The 22640-nt window shown below is 35.7% G+C and overlaps 2 protein-coding genes across 6 annotated transcripts; both read right to left on the bottom strand.

The window, feature by feature from the left end:
• Positions 1 to 1300: 1300 nt before the first annotated feature.
• On the bottom strand, positions 1301 to 22447 carry LOC115444175 (inositol polyphosphate multikinase). 4 transcript variants are annotated; one of them, XM_037437067.1, is made up of 6 exons: positions 22296 to 22447; positions 6780 to 6975; positions 5595 to 5840; positions 5093 to 5281; positions 4138 to 4363; positions 1301 to 3782 (listed from the first exon to the last, which is right to left on the bottom strand). In XM_037437067.1, exons 2-6 carry the CDS (start codon positions 6964 to 6966, stop codon positions 3296 to 3298), a joined length of 1335 nt encoding a protein of 444 aa, XP_037292964.1. In that variant the 5' UTR covers positions 6967 to 6975; positions 22296 to 22447; the 3' UTR covers positions 1301 to 3295. The 4 variants fall into 4 exon arrangements, with proteins under 4 accessions (XP_037292964.1, XP_037292963.1, XP_037292965.1 ...); XM_037437066.1 differs by lacking the exon at positions 22296 to 22447 and adding an exon at positions 8486 to 8789; XM_037437068.1 differs by lacking the exon at positions 22296 to 22447 and adding an exon at positions 8431 to 8521.
• LOC115444176 (probable 3-hydroxyacyl-CoA dehydrogenase B0272.3) lies at positions 13340 to 22228 on the bottom strand. 2 transcript variants are annotated; one of them, XM_037437070.1, is made up of 5 exons: positions 22008 to 22228; positions 18767 to 19039; positions 17938 to 18023; positions 17187 to 17401; positions 13340 to 13619 (listed from the first exon to the last, which is right to left on the bottom strand). In XM_037437070.1, exons 1-5 carry the CDS (start codon positions 22116 to 22118, stop codon positions 13387 to 13389), a joined length of 918 nt encoding a protein of 305 aa, XP_037292967.1. In that variant the 5' UTR covers positions 22119 to 22228; the 3' UTR covers positions 13340 to 13386. The 2 variants fall into 2 exon arrangements, with proteins under 2 accessions (XP_037292967.1, XP_037292966.1); XM_037437069.1 differs by lacking the exon at positions 13340 to 13619 and adding an exon at positions 15090 to 15365 and having other exon boundaries at positions 22008 to 22221.
• Positions 22448 to 22640: the final 193 nt, after the last annotated feature.

Raw genomic sequence — 22640 nt, 5'->3', positions numbered from 1 at the left:
CCGTTGATTTATTTTTTCCTGCCATGTTGAGTTGGGAACGAAAGACCTAGATTTAACTTGGATTCTCATAAGACTTCATTCATAGAGCGAAATATATTAAGGCACTCATCAGCATATGACTTAGTATTTAAAATCATATTTATGGAAATACTTAAACAGAACAGTATTGAAAGTCCATATAATCTATCAATTATATGGAAGAGTCGGAAGTTGTCTGAGAACAAATATGAGAGGAGACAGTCTATACGAGTTTGGTATTTCAGTTTGAGTAGTAGCAATAAAAAGTATTAAAAGCAAGAGTGACTTGTCTATATTCTACATACTGACTACCTAAAAGCCTGCGACGCTCGCACATGCGGAACAACCTTAAAGTAGAACTGGAAACTATTGGACCAAGCTTTCCAGTGAGTAGAGGTGTAAGGCAAGGCGGTCCTATATCCCCAAAAAACTTTTATTGTGATTCCAGAATCCATCATAAGCAAATTAGACTGACAAATGTTATGCTTGCATAGAGAAAGTATTTAAACCACATAAAATTTGTAGACGGACAAGTATCGGCATCAAAAACGTGTAGCCAACCACAATATCTGATTGAGACTTTACACGAGGCATACAATATTTATAAATGAACATCTCAAAGGAAAGTTATGTCAAATCATATATGGTCAACAATAAAAAATAGTAACAATGCGTTAGAATATGAGGCATGTAGCACGCCTCAAAGACTGTATGTGCACAATACAACAATCGAAGGCCCATAAGGCAAGCGTCACAGGGGAAGGCCTTACACGCGATGGGTAGACATTAAAAAAATCATAGATCACTGTGGCTCCAAAAACCGTAGGAAAGAGAAAGGTGGCAATCCTTGGAGGACGCCTTCACTTGAGAGGAGTTCCTGATATTTTAGTATTAAATATATTACGGTTAGGACATATTCATGTGTTATATTACGAAATAAAAGGGGTTTCTTTTATTTCAGTTATTTATCTTGATAAAGCTTGGCTAACTGTCTTCTATTATTTTATGCTCTCTAGCACTTTAGCAAGCTATCATTGTTATTCTTACAACAAAATATATCTAATGGCTATAATGTGTCTATAGATGTATAGCCATATTGTGCAATCATTCTAATTTGTACCTAGCCTAAGAACTATTGCCAAATAAAGACAAAGTACAATGCTCCAAGTACTTAACTATTGCCATTTTCCCTAAAGTTACTGTAATCAGTTAGTTTTTGGGTTTTTAAAATAATTAAACATCGTTATAAAAATATAATTTATTTTATTAAGTACACAAAATATAACTATCAATTCACATATAATATACTGAAATACATCATTTTTATTTACAACACTTACATTTATATAGGAAGAACTAAGAGTACTTACACATTTTTATTGACAAACTACATACATTATAACTTCATTATTAAGTACATATTCGCTAAATTAGGATAAATGCACACATATCCACGCTGGGTACCAGGTCTTCAAAAATATTTTTGGAAAAGCGAACATAAGCTTATAATGTTTCGAATTTGAATTTCTAAGAAAGACTAGCTTTATCAATTGTTCTTTCTCTCGTATGGCAGATAGTCGCTTTTCCTCTTAAACTTCTGCCTGTGGCTGTATACTTATTCATTGCCATGCATTGTATATCATAAAAATTAAAACTATTTTAGAACATTTTTTAACCGAATCTGGTGCCCAGGAGAGTGTGCATAAACCTTTAGTCTTTCTACCACTACGTTTTATTAATGCTTTTTTGGCACATCAAATGTATATTTCTTTAGGAAAAGCGTAGGAGATTTAAAACTTTTCAAAACCTTTCTTTAAAAAAAGGAAAAATGTCTTATAATACTCGTGACTACGAAAGCATTTAAATATCCAATGAACAAAAAATTTACAGTGTTGTGTCGTAGGCTATGATTATGAAGATTTTAACATGACTATTAAAATAATATGTTAGAGGACGATACAAACATTATTTTGTCAGTGTTTCGAGTCTGGGGATTATGCGCAAGATGCGCTTATATGATCTTTCCCTTCTCTCAATGTGTAGTAGTAACAGTCGTGCAATTTATGATTAATAAAGATGTTTGTATGTGCTTCTTTTTTGTTTTAATAATATTTTGAAGGGTAAAATTAGTTTTCCACATAAATCATCATCAAAATTATTGAAAAGGTTAGGAACCACTGTTCTTAGATGTGGCCTCTTCCCGCACTACGCCATGAAGGTTATGGTCAAATCGTCAAGATTACCATCATTTACTCTGTACAACGATTTAAGTTAGAATGGCAGTGCACAAAATAAAATTAGCACTAAAAATACATTTATAAATTGAAATAATGCACAACATTTGAGCATATAAGCGATAAATAAATAAAATAAAGTCGACTAAACCTGAACCAAATTAGACATAAGTACAATGCCGTATAGAGTTTAATTTTTCATGTCCCGTTAAAGTAATCCGTGACAAGCAGGGACGTAATCAATGGGAGGTCACGGGGCCCATTTTGTTGCTGTATACAGATATATAATGTATAACGTCCAAATTATGGCTAGATAATCGTGAACTTAAATTTCAATGACCATTTTTGTGTAGGTAAAGACGAGAGGTTTTTTTTCTTTTATATGGGGCCAATTTATGTGGGACGGGGCACTTTGAGTTTGGGAAGGCTTTGGCTTTAGGAAGAAAATGTTTTATGTTAGTCCAAGCCCCTATCGCATTTAATTGTAATTCATTATTTTTAAAACAAGATTAGTCGATAACACGAATACCCCTTTTTACATTTTACTAAATACAAATTAAGTAAAATTTTTAATACACTTATATTAATAGACATAGATATTTTCATATACTATTTAAGAATTTAGTTACTACAAGATATGAATATTAAGTCTTATATTAATACCATTGGAACAAATATAATATCTACACGAAAATATATTATTTTGAAGTTTGTTCATGATAAAAAGTTTTAAATTATAATAAATATATGTTAGAGATGATAAAAACAGAGTATTGATGAGAGAGTTGTAGAGAATGCTTCGAAAGCACGAGAGCTATAAGTATGATCGACTAGGTCAGATTAAGTGGGTGAACTTTGGCTTAAATCAGGTGCGCATTCAAGGATATATACTAGGGGCCCTGGCACCCTTTAAAAAATTATGCACGTTGTGTAGGCGACATTGTTGTTCTTACTAGACAATACTTTTAAATTTGGCAATCTGCAATTTCTCACAAAAAGAAAACAAGTATTGACTAATGGAAGATAAACACAACCCTCAAATGCTATATAACCTGATCATCTGTTTCCCTCAAGAAATCCTCCAAAATCTCTACAAAATTGTCTATACCTTCCTTGAAATTTTCGTCTACTGACTTCTCATCATCATCATCATTGAAGAACGCATGCGCAAAATCTATTATAGCGACTGTGCCCCACGGCTTTGGGTTTGGAGAATCATATGACAACTGGTCTAGTAATGCACGATAATTCATCTTAATTTTCGATAGTTTATCTTCATAATTATGTTCAAAAGAGTGGTTGTGGTTGAGGCGTTCTAGGGCTTCGGACCAGGGGGAGTTTATAGGGGGTGGTGGGGCGAAGCTGTTCTGGGCTAGAGTCATGGATGTTATAGGTACAGAGTTGACCTTCTTGTAGTGGGGGCCCTTGGAGGTGATCTGGCCGCTGAAGTTCGACCCTGTGGACGGTGAGTGCGTTGAATGGATCGATTTTCGTCGTGTTATCGGTGCTGATCGGCAGTTCATTGGGAGTCTGAAATTGGAAAATAGTAATTGTTTTTTTATTAAAACAAAATAATACGGCACTGGAATTTCTGTCAGATAATGCGGTAGGCTTGATATTTATTGCATTATGGGACCGATCACAATTGGCGAAAAGTGGGTGCCTTAGTTGTATCTCTGCTTATATATATATAAAGGCATGATGTGTGTGTATAAAGCAAAATGTTTTTTTTTTTATATTAGGTTTAAATATTTGAAGATTGAGGGCCTATTTTACAAGTTTTAAGTAATTTATATAGTTATATACGGATAGTAATCATTTTATAATTATTTAATACAGTATTGAAGTGGGCTGAGGCATAAGTATTGTTGAGTGAGATGCGTACAGCGCGTGTGTGGGCGCGTGTGGTGGCGCGTGTGTGGGCGCGGGCGCGGCGACGCAGCAGGCGCGCAGCTTGGCGGCGTCGTAGGCGAGCAGCAGCGACGCGCTGTAGAGCCGCACGCGCACGCCGCGCGCCCAGCGCTGCACGCGCCACAGCCGCGACACCAGCTGCAGCACCAGCGCGCGGCACAGACCCACGCCCGCGCCGCCGTTCAGGAACGTGCGGATCGCTACACACAATATACACATACTATTATATAAACTGAGGAGATTTTTTGTTTGAACAAGGTAATCTTAAGAACTACTGGTTCGAATCTTAACATCTTTTAGTGTTAAATAACTCATTTATCGAAGAAACCTTATAAAATATATAACATTACGCTAAAACCAATAGAAGTGGAATACCAAAGAAAAATGTTGCAAAATCGAGGAAAATCTATTCCTTTTAAAAATTTACATATCATGCGCTACATAAACGATTAAAATTTTGCAACAAACTTGTATGAGAGAATTGATCCTCTAAAAAAATCTAATAAATATATTATAAAAGAAAATCCACCACAACAATCGTCTACCGATCTGAAGATAATATATTCCAAAACCACCCAATGAATTTCGATGAAATTTGGTATGGAGATAGTTTGAAAACTTGCGATGAAGACTATCTATCCCGGAAAAATATATAGCAAGTCGTTTATTCAGAAAAACTTTCACGCAGACGGATCCGCGAGCAAAAGCTACTTATAAATAATAAAATAAAATAATAATAATTTATTTCCAAAACAAAAGAATTACACAGTCAGATTTAGCAAACCATTCTACACTAGGCACTGCCCGTCTCGTAGAATGAATTAAGTAGGATTAACATTTTGGGCGGGTGTGCCGTGTTTAAGCAATTTCAATAATTATAGATAGAAGACTTAAGTTACAAACTATTAAATACATTAAAAAAATCCTACCATCCTTAACCGCCTGTCCGTGCAGTTTCTTCCCGTAGTCCTTGTTGTACCTGTGCAGCTTCCCCGTGGCCAGCTTGTACACCTGGAACCCCGGGATACAGAACCCGTACTCCTGCTTGCACAGCGCGTATTTTGTTTGCTCGTTCTTCTTCTTTTCTTCTGTCGCTAGCGGATCCCATGTTCTTTTGCCTAAAATGGTGAATATAGTTTATTTTTAGTTGACAAATTTATTTTTGGATGAGCGCAACGCGACCTTGACAATTTCTCCCTTGGGAAAAGTACCTACCCTTTTCTGAATGAAAATTTAGATATAGATTTTTCTATATCCCTGACAACGTAGATTTTAACATTTTTTTTCTTTTTTATATTAGGATACTCGATGAGTCCCTTGCTCCATCTTCTTTTCATCGAAGCCAAGGGGGTGGACATTTAAATTTTAATCAGTAGGGGGCATGTCTATAATAATTTGGCAAACCCTGATCTAGAGTATCTAACGACTCACCGATCTTGACATCCATGACGCACGGCTCCAGCATCCGCTGCGTGAGGTCCTCAAGGATGATGTACTCCTGCTCGTGCCCGTTGTATGTGAACCGCTTGCAGCCGTAGTATTTGGGTGCGATGCGGCGTAGTTCCACCAGCTCAGGGTCGGTTGAGGAGTAGAGCCGGTTGTAAAAGTCCACCTCGCGTCGCTGGGACTCTTTCAAGATCGGTTTGAGGATCGTGCCGTTGTTGCATTGCAGTAGACCTGGAATGGGGGGAACAGCACATGAGTGGTCATTATTAGGTACATAATATACTTTTACCAATATTATGAATACGATGATATTTAGCATACTGATAGACCATGACCTGGATTTATACTAGGCTCCTGGAAAGGTACAATAGGATTTATATTTTCGGAAAGTTTTACGAGGGCGGAGCTGTTTGCCTGCTTATATCCCCGAAGGGGTAGACCGAGAGACGGGGACACCCACTTTCCGTCGTGTGTATTCCTTTCCAGGTAATAGGTGTCAAGCCTATCGCTATATTGGGCACAAATTCCAGGCTAATACTGAGTAGAAAAACCCAATATAAATCAGCTCGATCCGGGTATCGAACCCGAGACCTCAGCATTGCAGTTGTACTGCAATACAACTACGCCACCGAGGTAGTCACTATTAATATAAATAATAAATAATAATATCAGCCCTGTATTATATACTTGCCCAGTGCTGAGCACGGGCCTCCTCTACTACTGAGAGGGATTAGGCCTTAGTCCACCACGCTGGCCTAGTGCGGATTGGTAGACTTCACACACCTTCGAAATTCCTATAGAGAACTTCTCAGATGTGCAGGTTTCCTCACGATGTTTTTCCTTCACCGTTAAAGCGAACGATAAATTCACAAAGAATACACACATGATTTTTTAGAAAAGTCAGAGGTATGTGCCCTTGGGATTTGAACCTGCGGACATTCGTCTTGGCAGACCGTTCCACACCCAACTAGGCTATCGCCGCTTATTAATATACCCTATATTAATACCTAAACTATGAGGTCCACTACGCAAAAACTCCGACAAAATATGTACGTCCCTAACGAAAGCCACTTCGGAAAGCCACAACTTAATTTCTATTCCTGTTTCGAAACATTTTACAAGTCATACCTAAATACTTAATATCGAATCATTTCCCAAACCAAAACATACCTAAATACTTAGTATCCTCAACACTCTTATGTCCCGCGACCTGCGTGTCGTACACCTGCAGGGAGCAGGTGGGCAGCACCAGGGGCTTGGCCATGTCTTCGTCTCGCCTGCGGAGGTCGTAGTGCACGTGGTGTATAGACCGCTGTCGGCGGACGCACCCGCCACGCCTCTCGGTACCATTGCTCATTTAGGTGTACTGGAGAAAATGACATAAGGGCGTATTGATGCATATACAACAGTAGCGTAGCCTGGTTGTGGTGGGAAGGAGAGAAGAGAAAATTTTAGGGGGTGCAGCAAAATGCGTGAAACAGAATCGAACGTGTTCAGTTTTAAGCAGTTCCTAGGTGTAGGATGCGCCTGGTGCGCCACGTTAAGGAGGATGCTAAAGCCCTTAGGGTGCTGATATGTTTTTCGGCTGGGGCTCCCGGATAGTCTCCTGCTCGATACCATGGGGCAATAAACACATTGGGTCCGACCCGGGCGACAGAAACCCATACTACACCTATATTCTAGATATTACTTACGTCTATGTTGAAAAAGTTTTGTACATAAGGTTATATTAATCATACAGGGGCCTTATTCTCTATCCCGCACGTTATTTTGACAGTGTGTAACAAGCACGTAACACAACGCATCATGTTTAGGACTATAGAAATTTGGCTTACAGAATACCATTCCACACACATTTCTCGAAGGTAACACGACACGGCCGCGTTACGCGTTTACACTATCATACAGAATAAGGGCCCAGGTTTTATGAAATAACATTGTTCAACATTCGTTTAATACCTAATTTATTTAAATCGTCTATTCATTGTAAGATGACTCCTATTGAATATATTGTTAGTAAGATGTAAAACCTATGTGATGTCAACTATCAAGCATTTCAATATTATTGTAATTTCATTTTACTTTTGTGGTAAATTCAATCGATATAATGACAATAAAATCCATATGAAAAGACGTTGCCGACGGTATTCATGTTTCAAAAGTGCAAACCATACTTTATTACAACATACAACAACCGACATGTCCCATATCTATTTAGTGGTAGTAAATTAATTTAAACAAAAAGATTTGAATGTATATTTGCACCACAAATTATCACAACTAATATTAATACCTTGGAGTCACCTTCGATTATCGCCAATACTTTTTATTGCAATTTAAATTAGATATACACAACGCTTCCTTATTATACACTTTCAATATTGAAGGTAGTTGCTAATTGCTTCATTTGACATGCGCGGAAAAAACGTTACCTACTTAACATGTCCTGGGCAAATGAAATAAATCATACGGCCAGATATTTAAAAATTAATTATTTATTTCACTTATTTGATAAATAAATACACATTAATTAGGACCTATCTACTCTTTAGGCCTTAGTCTAAATAAAATCAATTAGAGTAGTAGTAATTTGATACCGATTTTTTGCACTATGATCACTGCATAAACATTTAATAAAATATATTTATAAAAAAATATATTTTATTTTATTTTTAATTTATTTGGAAACTAAAGAAACATTTAAAACCTAAAACATTTTTAGAGTAGAATTTACGTTAAGACAATAAGCATGCTAATTATATTTAATATACTAGTATTAATCATCAATGACGTAACGATAAACGAATTGTTTGTAAATTACCAAAAATAATCACAAGATTGTAAATATTATCAGTGTGCCAACATAACGAAAATACCTTGAACACTACACAATGCCAACAACTTGCCCACACCGGCGCGCGATAGCACTAACACTGAAAAGAACGTTACGTCGCAAGACATTGGTCAATTTCAGGGATACTCTATCTAATCGAAGCATAAATCAAGATATTCTTGTCGATCGAGATATTTTTCATACATAGTAAACTATAGGACGCCATGCAACATTCTTTGTTGACAATTTATCACGTGTAGGGAAGGGTAAGCGTGAAAACGCATGATATTATCAAAAGAGAATTAGTAAACAATTAAACATCACCATAGATAATTATTAGGTCTATTTAATTGTAATGTAAAAAAAGAACAATATTATAGATATCCGATTTTAATGTTTGTACATATTCTTTTGAATTTATATTCTCATCCTAATATTTATTTAAGAATAACATAAAAGTTTTTGTTTTTAATATTTTCGTTGTCTGTTCTTTAAGATGATAAATATGCACGTGGATAGAGGTACGCGACTTCCGCGACTATGAATAGCCAATATTTATTTTATTTACGAGCCTTTTCTAACACATTACGAGATTTATTAAAACGTAACGTCACGCTAAGTTATAGAATATAATTTACCTTGCGGTTATCATTTACGGCACTCTATCATTCTCATAATAGTAAGTCTAGAGACAAATATTTGCCGACTCCCAAACATTTTCTGCGTTGCATCATTTCCCGCGCCTCGCCAGTTACAAACAGCTCATCCCCCTGAACCAGAGCTATCAAAAATAGTTCTAAAAGTACATAAAAACTTCAATGCTTTTATATATTTACGACTTATAGAAATTATAAAATTAAAGATATATAAACATTGAGATGCTTTCAGTGCATGTGTACTAGTTTTGTACGCAGTTTCTTTCCTTGACACTTACATATATAAAATGGATAGATTTCTTATTCCCTTTGCATTTGATGGTAAAGACTAAAGACTACACACGTTAAATTATTTATGCGACGGTCAACCGAACAACCCGATTGATTAACAGAACGCAATTTGCTACAACGAGCCATTATGGGGGGATTTTTATTGTTATATGAAAACTAATATTTCACACTTTTCAATTACGATTTGTGAGACATTACTTTTAACGGAACAATATTTTTTATGCAATGGTTTCCACTAAGTGTTTATGATGATAGATGACCTCTTCAACGGATAGCCTGAGTCATTGTTTTTCTTTTGCTTCAGACAAAAAACATAAACGTTATCATAAATCAGGACGCCATCTTGGCGCCATTTATTTTGACGGGAAAAATGATTTACCGCGATTTTAAAATAATTTTACACAGAAAACGACACTGCTTGCACATTCTACATGTGTGTAATTTACATTTTCCTTTTAAAATTGTATGAAATCTTATAAATAATTTGATTATATACCTTTGGTTTTTTTTTCTTTTGGAGAATTTTGGCTTTAGAACAGTTTTCCAAGGATTTAAATCAGCACGAACACTGTTAAAGTAGTAAAATTAAAACTAGTTAAATGGCATAATTAGGCTATAAAAATACAAAGATTACTACTTACTATATTACTAAAATCCTGGCGACCACTATATAATATTTATATAATATATATAATATAATATTTTAATATAATATAATATAATATTTTTTTAATTTGTTAAAACGATACAAACACACAAACCAACATTCGTTTTATTATATAAACAGAGCAAAGAACTAGTTTTACGATCCGTTCATAATATCCGACTGAAAATAAATATTTCAAAACTACTGACGCATGTGAAACGCGATCTTTGAAGGAATAACACTGATTCATATAACGACACACGACAATGTCGTTTTTACATTAGTAATATTATCCCTGTATTATATACCTAAATGCGGCGATAGCCTAGTTGGGTGTGGAACGGACTGCCAAGACGAGTGCCCGCGGGTTCAAATCCCAAGGGCACACACCTCTGACTTTTCTAAAATCATGTGTGTATTCTTTGTGAATTTATCGTTCGCTTTAACGGTGAAGGAAAACATCGTGAGGAAACCTGCACATCTGAGAAGTTCTCTATAGGAATTTTGAAGGTGTGTGAAGTCTACCAATCCGCACTATGCCGGCGTGGTGAACTAAGGCTTAATCCTTCTCAGTATTGGAGGAGGCCCGCGCTCAGCAGTGGGCAAGTATATAATACAGGGCTGATATTATATATTATTATTATTATATACCTATTGTCTCACTGGTGAGCGTGGGACTCTATTAATAAAAGTTTAGGTCTATTGCGGTTTAACTTCACATACCTTCGAAATGTTCAAGTATGCAATACTAAGTACTATGTTTGCCATGCTAAATCGAAATATAATGAACAATTAATATGAATAATTGAATTATTCAGTGCTGTTTCCCAGCAGTGGTAATAAGTACAACATAATTCTCAATCTTCCATAAGCACGCACCAGTCTCCTTGTTATGCAGATTTGCCTTGCCTATAATTTTTGCATTACTGGACCATATTAAACCGCCTTTTAGATAAAAACCTACATTCCCTGGGAAGTTGTTAGATATTTCCCTAGACCTAAATGCTAACACAGCTTTATAAAAACACAATAACTCAAAATACGAACATTGAACTAACATGCAACGCTTTCTATTAGCGTCTTTTTATCTTTTTGAAAGTCTATCAGATATCATAAATCTTATCAAGTTTGATTCAGTAATTTAAATTTATTGTGGACGCTGCATATATTATTTATAGAACAATAGAGATAACAGTTGAATGACATCATACGGAAATACCTAGATTTTTTCAGATACTAAGTAGTGCACCATAAGTCATCATATACCATATGATAAAATGATAAGTAGAATGAACAAAAATAAAAAAGGTGATATATGGTGTTACTGTGGTCACAAAACGCCACAATGTTATGTTGTTTCATTATATGAAAAGGCATAAATCGCCTCACGGTAATCGCTACGTCTAGCTATAGTTACATTAGTAGTTAGTCTAATGTAACTATAGCTAAAGAAGCTAAAGAAAGATCCGTCCATCCGTGGCCATTAATTATAATTACATCGGCGGGTTATTGACGTGCCCAAATTGCGCTCGTACTTTCGTTAATAAAATTGGCTATACAAGTCGCATCAAAGGTTAGAAGCGCGACTAGAGGATGCCCAGTCTTAGCTCAAGTTAAATATGCCTGTCCAGTTTCTACAGTCGCCGTGGCCGAAATCGGCTAGGAAGACATCAGTAGTTAGTACAGTACTTGGCAGCGGAGGTGAAGGGTCCATATAACTCGATTTCTATCGGCTTCCCTTTCGTAACTTATGTAAAATCTAATTATTGGAACAATTTGCAAACCGCATTTATGCATATTAGTAGGATTATATGTTTGTCGGGTTCCCTTTCGTAAAAATCACCCTTCGCCACTGCTCAGCAATAAATTCATCTATAGAAAAAGAACCGGCAAGTCAGTGATATCTCAAATAGGTAAATGGAAAAAACTGCGTTCTACGAAGCCGAAGCTGTTTATTCTTCCTAAAACAAATGTGCGACATTCAATGCTGATTATTGCATCTATTTATATAGTTTTTATTCAATTTATTTCACTGTACATTATCGAATAGACGTTATATTATTGTTAGGTACATAATCGAGCACACTGTAGGCGACGGCAACAAAAGAGGGAGAAAACATTTTCATAAAAAAATATATTATAGTTAGATTTTTAAAACTGATATTAGTTTTTGTGTATTTGTCAACGGATTATTATTTGTATATAAGTATTAAGATTAAATAAAATTTGATTACCATGTCATTTTAGGTTCAATTTATTTTAATTGTATTTGCTAAGATTTGTTTTTTAAATGGTATACGAAGTTACGTAACTGTCGTTTTTCCAGAACAAATGCGCAGTATTTTCTATTTATTATTCAAGTTATTATTCATTATTCTTTGGAAAAACAAAGAAAAGATTATGCACGCTACTATCCCACCGTCAATTGTAAAATATCTATTCAATGAGAATTCCAAAAAAGTAAATTTTCTGTGACCTTCGTGGTACATTTTATAAATGCTCATTATTTCTAACAAAAAGAACGTTTGATAAAATTATAGATATTATATGCTTGTATCCAGTGAGCGTTTAGTTTTAAAAATACGAAAAAGAAACAGTTATAATACTTATTTAGATAAGAGATATTTTAGTTTTGTTTATATATAGGGCCATTTTGAAATTGCGTTTCTTTATAAAAACACATAGCTTTCTTATTAAAATTACACTTTAAAATAAGTTACTAGAACAGCGGATGTAAAGTAGAAAAGTTTTGAACAAAATTAATGTCAATAACAAGTAATTTTAATTTTACGCGTCCCAATGCCAATACTAATCTAAGATAATTTGCCGCAGCGGCAACATCACACTTTCAGTCAGAAACACATACGCACACACAAATATGCACAAAACTATAAAATTATCAGAAGAAGTAAACCCTATATTTGTGGTGAAAATATTCGTTATTCATTGATGATTTCTGGCACAATGTTAGCAGAGGTAAAGACGAGTATTTGGATTCATTTATTAACGCAATGCCAAAATACTATGCATTATCGTATGAATGGGGCGACTGAACTTTTACCACAAATAATAAGTATTATCATCCAAGTCTATAAAGAATAGATAAATTCAATATCATTTTGCCTGACTCGGAGATCGAACTGGAAATCTCAATATAAATATTTAATTACTATTGTGAACATGAATAAAATAAAAATTTATTTTATTCAACATGATTATACAATTATGATCCTTATTACCAATGGTACGAAATACAAATAGATTCGGCACTAAAGGATAAACACAAAAAAGAAAATACCACGACATTACGTCACTACGATTTATTAGTATTTTAACATTCAATTAAATTCGTCACTTGTATTTATAAATGCCTTCACCAGTCTTCCTTCCATATTTCCCTTCGTTAATTAGTTTATCCAGGATTCCTATGGGTCTAAACACTGGATCCCCCGTCTTTTCCAGCATGATAGCCAGGATATACTTCTTGGTATCCAGACCTGTGAAGTCAGCAAGCTCTAGAGGTCCCATGGGGTAGCCCGCGCCTAACTTCATGGCTGTATCGATGTCTTCCGCGGTCGCATCGCCTAGAAAATATATTTTTGTTTGGGTGTCCGAATGCGTTATAATATTATACATAAGGATGTTGACTGGTGTTGAATCTACTTCATTTATGAATAGTAAAAAATACAACTGGAAATCTGTTCTAATTAAAATCGTCTCATAAACTTTTAGAAGTGTTTGGTAGGGTTCGTCTTTTTCCCATATGCGCCAAAAGTCATCGCGGGTTTTGGTTGGTATGCCTGTTGTATACAGGGGTTAGGGACTCGGTCCAATGCTCGCTCGCATGATGCTATACTCCCGAGTCGACATAGAGCCGTAAGACCGGTGAAACCAACATAACCATTCCACCCACTCTCCAAGTGTAGCGATAAGTAACGCGTTTTTTTTTTCGCGAAAAAAAAAAGGGTTCGTCCTGCAGATGGCATAGTGGCGTATGCATACATGCCATCGCTAATTACAAATCAATAAATAAAAACAAAGTAAACCCCATGTTTACTTTTAGAATTATTTAAATCGAATTATTACAAAATATATTTCCCGCAATTTTTTTGCTTTTAAAATATCGATATTTAAATAACAAAAGAAGATTGATATTATCCTCGAAGATATCAGCCCAGATTAGTCAACAAATAATACATAAGAGCCTTAAGGTCGACTAGAGGCACCAAGGGTAGGGGATATAACAAACTACAAGCCAAAAATAATTAAGTATAAGTATATAATATTCTTATTTTTAATGTCGAAGATGAGCAACTAGCTCACTTAATAGTTAACTCTGCCCAAAAGAAGCAACTTCACTCCGAATTTTGTACTAAAGTACCCAACTGCGCTGGTCATAAGACTAGATGTTTCGGGTAGAGTGAAAATATTTTATTGCGCGGCACTTTTAATATTAATCCCAAGTAAATAGTCCACAATGAAACGTTAACTTATCGATGGATTATTACATAATTCGATAATTCAGTCACAAACCATTTTATCATTAGAATACATATCGCAAATTTTTTATCATTTTATTTTCTGATAAAGTATCGTTACCGGAACGTCTCTGGTTGTTGGAAGCGTGTATCGTCGCAAATTCCAAATATTAGAATACCGTGTCCCGGATTCGATTCCCGTACGAATACGACCCAACCGTAGAAGAAATAGTGACTTCATTTTACTTATTTCTTGCATTACATGTATACAAATATACATCAATTTTTTTTTATTGTATTGGGAGGGGGGAGTCATAAACAGCTTTATTTAAAGCACGATTCAGCAACACAACGCGTACATCAATAAAGTTACTTATTACCCATTAACAAAAATATTCATGCCATTTCATTGTATCACTATCTTAGAATAAACCAAATTGAAGTGTCAGCTCTTGCTGTTGTTTAGTATGGTTTGCCAGACGGATAAAAAAAAATTACCATAAGACACATTAACACCATTACACAATAACAAAGAAAAAGAAACACAAATAAAAACATCAAAATAAAACACTATCAAAAGTATATAAAAAAATATATATTGCAAATTACACATAGCTCATTTGCTATATTTGTAGAAACCCTCGCCGACCTTCCTGCCGAGCTTGCCCTCTGCCACCATCTTGTCCAGCAGTGGGATGGGCCTGAACACAGGATTCTTGGTCATCTCATACATGACCTGCAGGGCATACTTGTTTGTGTCCAGACCGGTGTAATCTGCCAGCTCGAAGGGTCCCATGGGATATCCTGCGCCTAACTTCATACCGATGTCAATGTCCTCTTTGGTCGCGTCACCTGAAATATATGTATGTTCACGCCTTATTTTCGATGAGGTAAGTAGACTAATAAAGTTAGAGTTAATTTCTGTTCCATCTATACTATAAGTTGAAGAGTTTGTTTGTTTGAAGGGGCTAATCTCAGAAGCTAGTAGTTCGAATTCAAATCATAAAAAAATATTTTTACACAATGAAAAATGAAGTTCCCGCCGTTCTCGTCGTCGTCGTCTGCCTGTCTGAACGAGAAAAACTCAAAAACTACTCAACAGATTCCGATGAAATTTGGTATAGAGATAATTTGAGACCCTGAGAAGGTCATAAGTTACTTTCTTTCCCGGGAAAATATATTGCGATTAACTCGAAAAAAACTTTCTCACGTGACAGGAGCCGGGAGCAAAAACTAGTTATTCATAAAATAACATTTAGCCTGTTGTATGTTATGTAAATTGTTCTACGTCACAAAATTAAAATGTAAGAAAAAATCCAACGGCAGAGCATGAGAGTGTATCCTTCCACGATTATGAGCAAAATATATGCCTTTAAAAATTTCGCGTTGAAATTCCTAAGCAGATTGGTATTACGTGCAGTTAATGTCAAACCTTTTTTAGGGGTAGGTAAGGAGAGGAGGGGAACTGATCGCGAATATTTTATTAATAATCTATAGCAACGCTTAGAAAAGTTTAAACCTAATTTAGCGACGTAATTAGCATTGCTCGCAAAAGGGTTAAATAAAAAAATAACAATTACTATGTAAAATAGTAGGTAGATAAAACAGTTAAGTACTCTTATCTTAGCTTTTTGTTATCTAATTTATTTCAAGCCACCGTCCACCACCAAAATAAAGAAACAATGCCCAAAAAAATTAACAAACCACACCCATCCTTGTATCTACACTAAGGCAAAAGTATGCGCAGGAGCATGAATTATGCGGGCCTTAAAAATACCTGGACACAAATAATCTTATAACGACACGAGCATCAAACCCGCAGCTCCATTCATCACAGCCGTCATGTTACCCACCCCGCTAAAGACACTATCAAAATATAAATATAAAGCACACCAACGCCATCTAGTTAAATATTATAAAACACATACTTACATAGTGTTGAAACTCGTGCAAATATTATTTTTAACACCCAACAATTACATTTTGTGTAAAAATTAAATACCATATGCAAACACAAGTGTAAATAGATAATAAGAGAATATTCACAATAGTTTTTAAAGTGCCTCTAAACGGTGCTATAAATACAAACACACCCAGAAATATTAATTACACACTGCATGCATATTTATGACTCTCAAATACATGAGCATTTTATATAATACTTTTGCTCGCAACTTCACCCGTGTGAATAACCTTTCCCAACAAAAAATCCTAAAATATTGCAACAATTTAACGCGCTATTTATACGAGAACAGCGCCATCTATTTAAAAATCACATTAAAAATTCCCATAATAACCTTTTATTTTAGCTCGGGATAATGTTTATCCCGCAATAAAATGTTATTCACGCATGCGAAACAAAACCCAGAGGACAAAACCCAGTAACAAATAAAAAAATATTATACTTTGGTATACAAGAAACTTCGAAAAAGTAGTAAATAAAAAATAACCAGAGAAACAGCTGAATTACATTTGATAAAACTTATTCGTAAAGTTCCCGGAGTATAACCTGGTATATTTTATTTAAAAAAAAGGACTTCAACGCGGCCTTAAAGCAAACCAAACAACACTTCACGCCTTTACCCCAGGCGGTAGATAGAGGTGCAACCCAAAGTTCCAAATAAATAACAATCTCCCGATCCATGCAGAATCGAACCCATTATATTAACGCACCTCTCTCATAGAGCCGCAGAGCCTCCGCGCTGTACGGCCCGAGCAGCCTGTTCACCACGAACCCAGGAGTGTCCTTGCATGTGATGCAAGTCTTGCCCACGGACTTGCCCCAGGACATCATAGCCTGGTACGTATCCTCGGACATCTGATCGCTCTTGATCACCTCCAGGAGTCGCATCACCGGCACAGGGTTGAAGAAGTGGAGTCCGCCGAATCTGTGAAGGGGATAATCATTTTATTAATTCAATTATAAATTAAAATCTGGAAATCTTTAGAGAGACCCATAATCAGCAGTGAACATCCTGCGGCTGATGATGGTAATCATATTTTTTTAGCAGATATGCGATCCATTACCGCAATTTTCAATAAACGATTCCAATCACTCTTTTTTTTCTGATTCTGGCACGATAAAGTGACTCCATTGTACCTGATGGGTAGTAGAGTGGGGTCCAATAGTATTTCATCTGATGAGAGACGATTACCGCTCAGCAGTCGACACAATTATGTCCCGTTGTAACCGGTTACTCACAGGCTGATCCCGCAACGCGACACCCTGATGTGGGCTACTATGGCGGGCTATAACACCTTGTTTACGGTGGTCGCTATCCGGGCGGATATAAAATATATCCTATCACCAGCAAACCAGCTGTCCCTTGGATGCGAATCCTTCTGGATTGGTATGTTTGTTTTATATTTACTGTATCAGAGCAAGAAGTTTGGCGACTAATAAAAAACAAATGCGAAGACTCACTTATCCTTCCTCTTGATGCCTGCCCCGATGGCGTTCACAGATATAGACGACGTGTTCGTAGCCAGCAGAGTGTGCTCTGGCGCTAACTGAAACATAACATGACAAAGATAAGAAACTTATTTTCGTAAGTATACGCATCGCGTGAGACATGCCCTGTCGAAGTCTTTATTGGATTGCGCGGGCACCTCTTGGTAGAAAGTTTTGATATCTAATTTATTTAAGAGTTTAAAATGTTGATATATTCTAAAATGATGGAGCTACAGCCCAAAACTGGTTTTGTAAAAAATTAGAAAAATGTAAAACTAAGCCATACAATCTAGGTAGGTGTTCCGTAATTACTGGGCATTAAAAGCTCAATATCTCATGTCTCATGGTGTCGAGCGCAGAGCGCCACACAGTGCTTTGTAATTCAAAATTCATCAGGCGAGCGATATGTTAAATATATGCAAATGCAAAAAAAAAAGTCCAAATACCACAAGTATAGGCTTTAGGCGTTACCAGTGGCGGGAAAGGGTGGTGTTTGTAATAGTGTTTATGAGCAAAGGATATTTATATAAGGTCCTTTTGCTTCCAGTTCACTGTTAAATTCGTTAATGTTGCGCGATTCCATTGCAATTTTAGTTTTGGATAAGTCCATAAAACTATTAACCATATCTTTATTACACTGTTATATTGTTAAGTGATAGTGCTAGTCGTCTCTGACTTTTATATACATAACAAAGACCAATATAAAGGCAAGAGCCAAAAGGGTTCTCTAATTGTGCTTTGGTAATAAACACCAAGAAAATAATGAATGAACTGCGGGCTTAAAATACCGAAACACCCTCACCTGATCAAGCTTATTAAACAGCTCCTGCTTGACATCCAGTTTCTCAACAATGGCTTCGATAATCAGATCAGCGTTAGCACCATCCTCGACCTTGGTGGACACTTTGATCCTGTCCAGGGAATCGCTGACAAAGCCCTCCACTTTCCCAGCATCATCTTTATACAGCTTCCTGCCTACACGGGTGAGGTTAGCCTGGATCGACTTCTGGGCTTTGTCCAAGAGTTCAGGTTGCAAATCAACTATTGTCACATTCTGGCCTGCTTGCGCTGTCACCTTAAAAGTTATTTTAAATGACAATGGCATGATTTTCAAGTTTTTAGATGTAAATATTTGGAACTACAGACTGGTGTTCTCTCATATGAGCGTCTGCCTGCTTAGGTACCACTACATGTCTATTTCTGCCGCCAAGCGGCAGTGTGTAGCTACTGTTGTGTGCCAGTTTAAAGAGCATTGTAGCCAGTGTAACTACTAGACATAATTAAGACTTTACATCTCATATCTTAGGATGACGAGCGCAGTGGAATACCAAACAATACCTTGTAATTCAAGGTGTTGGATGGTGTCTCTACTAATTATGGGCGGTCGTATCGCTTACCATCAGGCGAACGGCAAGCTCATCTCGTCATTCAAAGCAATAAAAAAAAAAATATTACATGAGAAGAAAGTTATCTTGTAACTAATTAAATAATATTATGGTATTATAAAATGCCTCCGTGGCGTAGTTGTATTGCGTGCGCGGTACGACTTCGACTACGACTCTGAGGTTTTAGGTTCGAATCCTGGATGGAGGGGTTTTCTTCTCAGTATCAACCTGGATACTGGAATTCATTCGATATGGCGAAAGCCCTATTAAATTATGGGGTGGAACACACATGGTGAAAAAACAAGTCAGTGCCCTAGTTGCACCTCTGATTACAGTTTCAGGAATAAAGGCGTGATATGTTTGTTTGTTTATTAAAATAAAATTTCAAGAAAGTGATACGACTATAGACACGATAAAAAGTTATACAATAAGTTCGATTCATGTTGCTTCACTCGATTGTCCTTGATCGCGACAATAGACATAATTAAATGCTAATTTTATGATAAACAACTTAAATACCTACATACTAAAGTACAAACTCCAAAAGGCAAGTAGTTGACACCATGATATATCATCAGGTATAAATAATATAAAAACGATAAGATATGGCATACAACTGTTAAGATAAATCTTGTGTGAAATATTGAAAAATAAACAAGCCACTTAGGATTGGTTGATAAAGGTGATAGGCTCACCACACGGGCAAATACAGCATAACATAAGGGTCTATTTACTTAGAATGTCACCACTGACCAGTACATTTAGGCTTACAATCATGGAGTATCGTTCAAGGCTAAAAACCTTAAAAATGTTAAAACTGGTATAGGCTATAATATCTAAAACTTTACTATTTGGTTTTCCCCACCTTTACAATTGATCTGGTTTAAATAAAGAACAATTATTGTAAGAAAGTTTATAATTTATTTAATATTTTTTAAATATTCATTGTTTTATCTCTTCTTATCTCTGAGAGACCCATGTATGGTTCTTTATCGTGCTCATATAAGCAACTTTATGAGGATTTTTACAATGTTATGACCTAAATACAAAGAATTTACAATGTTCATCTTAAAGCTGTTTTACATAAACTCATTCAGAGTTGGTTCTGGGTTTATAATATCGCAATGGATATTATTATGTATATAATTACTTGAAAAAATATACCTGCACCTATAAATAATTTAAAGAAGTGCTATTGTTTTCAAACAATTGATTTAATTTATATGTCAATGATATGTTTAAAGGACAAACATATTTGAACATAATTTTCATTATTAACCAACTTTAAAAAAGGAGGAGGATGTGTACTGAATGTGTTGTAGGCCTTTAATGTGGGAAGATCCATTAGGTATCACCATTATGTCTATTTTTATGACAGTATTGATTGCAAATACTGTTCTGATTTGGTTGAGCAAAAAAGTCAAACCTTTAAATGTCTGAAAAGTTAGCCAGACAAGCAAGCAGGGCATTCAATTTTCACCATGTATGTTCTGTCCCATGATGTGATAGGCTTACCACCATATCAGGCAAAATTTCCAGACACCAGGTATACACTGAGCAGAAAAACCTAACTTTACTTTTTATTGAGGTACAGATACTCTAATTTTGGAATTTGAGCTTAACACCTAGCATGTAGTCATGGTAAAGAGTACAATCCAGTGTTTCAAAGTTTGTGTGGTGAAATAACTATTAATACTGTGTTCACTTCTATAAAAGTAAAATATTATTAATATAATGTTTGCAAAATTGTTTAGATGTTAGAAGTAAATTCAGAAACATGCAACAGATTTGGTTGAAACCTGGCACATGGATCGAACAAGTCCTGGCCCAATATGTACGCTATTATCTGATAATTTGCTAATGTAGGATTTTTTAGCGGCGATAGCTTAGTTGGGTGAGGAACGGACTGCCAGACGAATGTCTGCAGGTTCAAATCCCAAGGGCACACACCTCTGACTTTTCTAAAAAGTCATGTGTGTATTCTTTGTGAATTTATCGTTTGTTTTAACGGTGAAGGAAAACATTGTGAGGAAACCTGCACAGCTGAGAAGTTCTCTATAAGAATTTCGAAGGTGTGTGAAGTCTACCAGTCCGCATTAGGCCAGCATGGTGGACTAAGGCCTAATCCCTCTCAGTAGTAGAGGAGGCCTGTGCTCAGCAGTGGGCAAGTATATAATACAGGGCTGATATTATATTTATTTATTATTAGGATTTTTGTTTACTAGTTTATTATAAGCTGCATAAATGGAATGTTAGGATAAGGGATTTTTTTTTATAAAGTTTTATGTATTGGTTCCTTCATAAAACATATTATGAATATTAATAGAATTTTCAACATTTACTCCTATATGTTCAAAAGGACACACTGGAATTAGTTTATACCTCATAGTATAATATGTGGACAAGATTCTAATGCTAAAATTACAAAAGAAACTGAATAAAATATTAACCAGGAAACTATTTCAATAAAAAAAAAACTATAAATTGTAGCTGTACAACCTGGAAATCGAACCTACAACTTACAATAAACTGCACAAGTAGTACATTGACACAAGACAAGTAAATCTATAAATAAATATAACCAGTTGCTATCAGTGTACACAGAATGGAAAGTTGTTAAATTACACATAATTTATAAAGTACGTAAAACTCACTTACCTGAGCGATTCCAGAGCCCATAAGCCCTCCGCCGACAACTGTCACAGTTTTTATTGCATTTAAATTTGCGGAACTGGAAAAATTCCGAGTTAACCCGACGAGTTTATTCATCTTGCGTTGCTTGTGTTATTCGAGCGAAAGCCGGCCGCTGTCTGACGTATACAGTGTGTATAAGCACACTATGTAAGCAGTAAACTCTGCGCGCTAATGATTTCACCGCGAACACCGAGCCAAAGTACGGAATATGATAAAAAATATCTATCGCATGGTGATGTAATATTCACTTACCTGTAGGGAGTGTGGTTAGCTCGCGGGGAACCGATTACGCAATTCATCCTGATAAATTGTATGCTAATAAACCAATAAATTATCACGATACTTTTGATAAATACCGCACCGATGGATGTTTATTTTCGTAACTGACAGTTGACAGATAACTTGACAGATACAACTTGTTCCATTCTGTGCAAAAAAAATATCCTTCTCATTTATTCAATAGAACCTAATAATTACAGTAAAAATAATAATTCACAAAATAAAATACATAACCTACATTTTATTTATACACTAGTGTGCACTAGCATTATTTATGAGAACTCGAATTAATTTTAGTTTCTTTTCTATGCTATATGT

This window comes from Manduca sexta, chromosome 10, assembly GCF_014839805.1.
Source record: "Manduca sexta isolate Smith_Timp_Sample1 chromosome 10, JHU_Msex_v1.0, whole genome shotgun sequence".
Classification (NCBI taxonomy): domain Eukaryota; kingdom Metazoa; phylum Arthropoda; class Insecta; order Lepidoptera; family Sphingidae; genus Manduca; species Manduca sexta.
The sequence above is the reverse complement of the archived record's forward strand: the minus strand, read 5'-3'. Positions and strand labels throughout refer to the sequence as shown.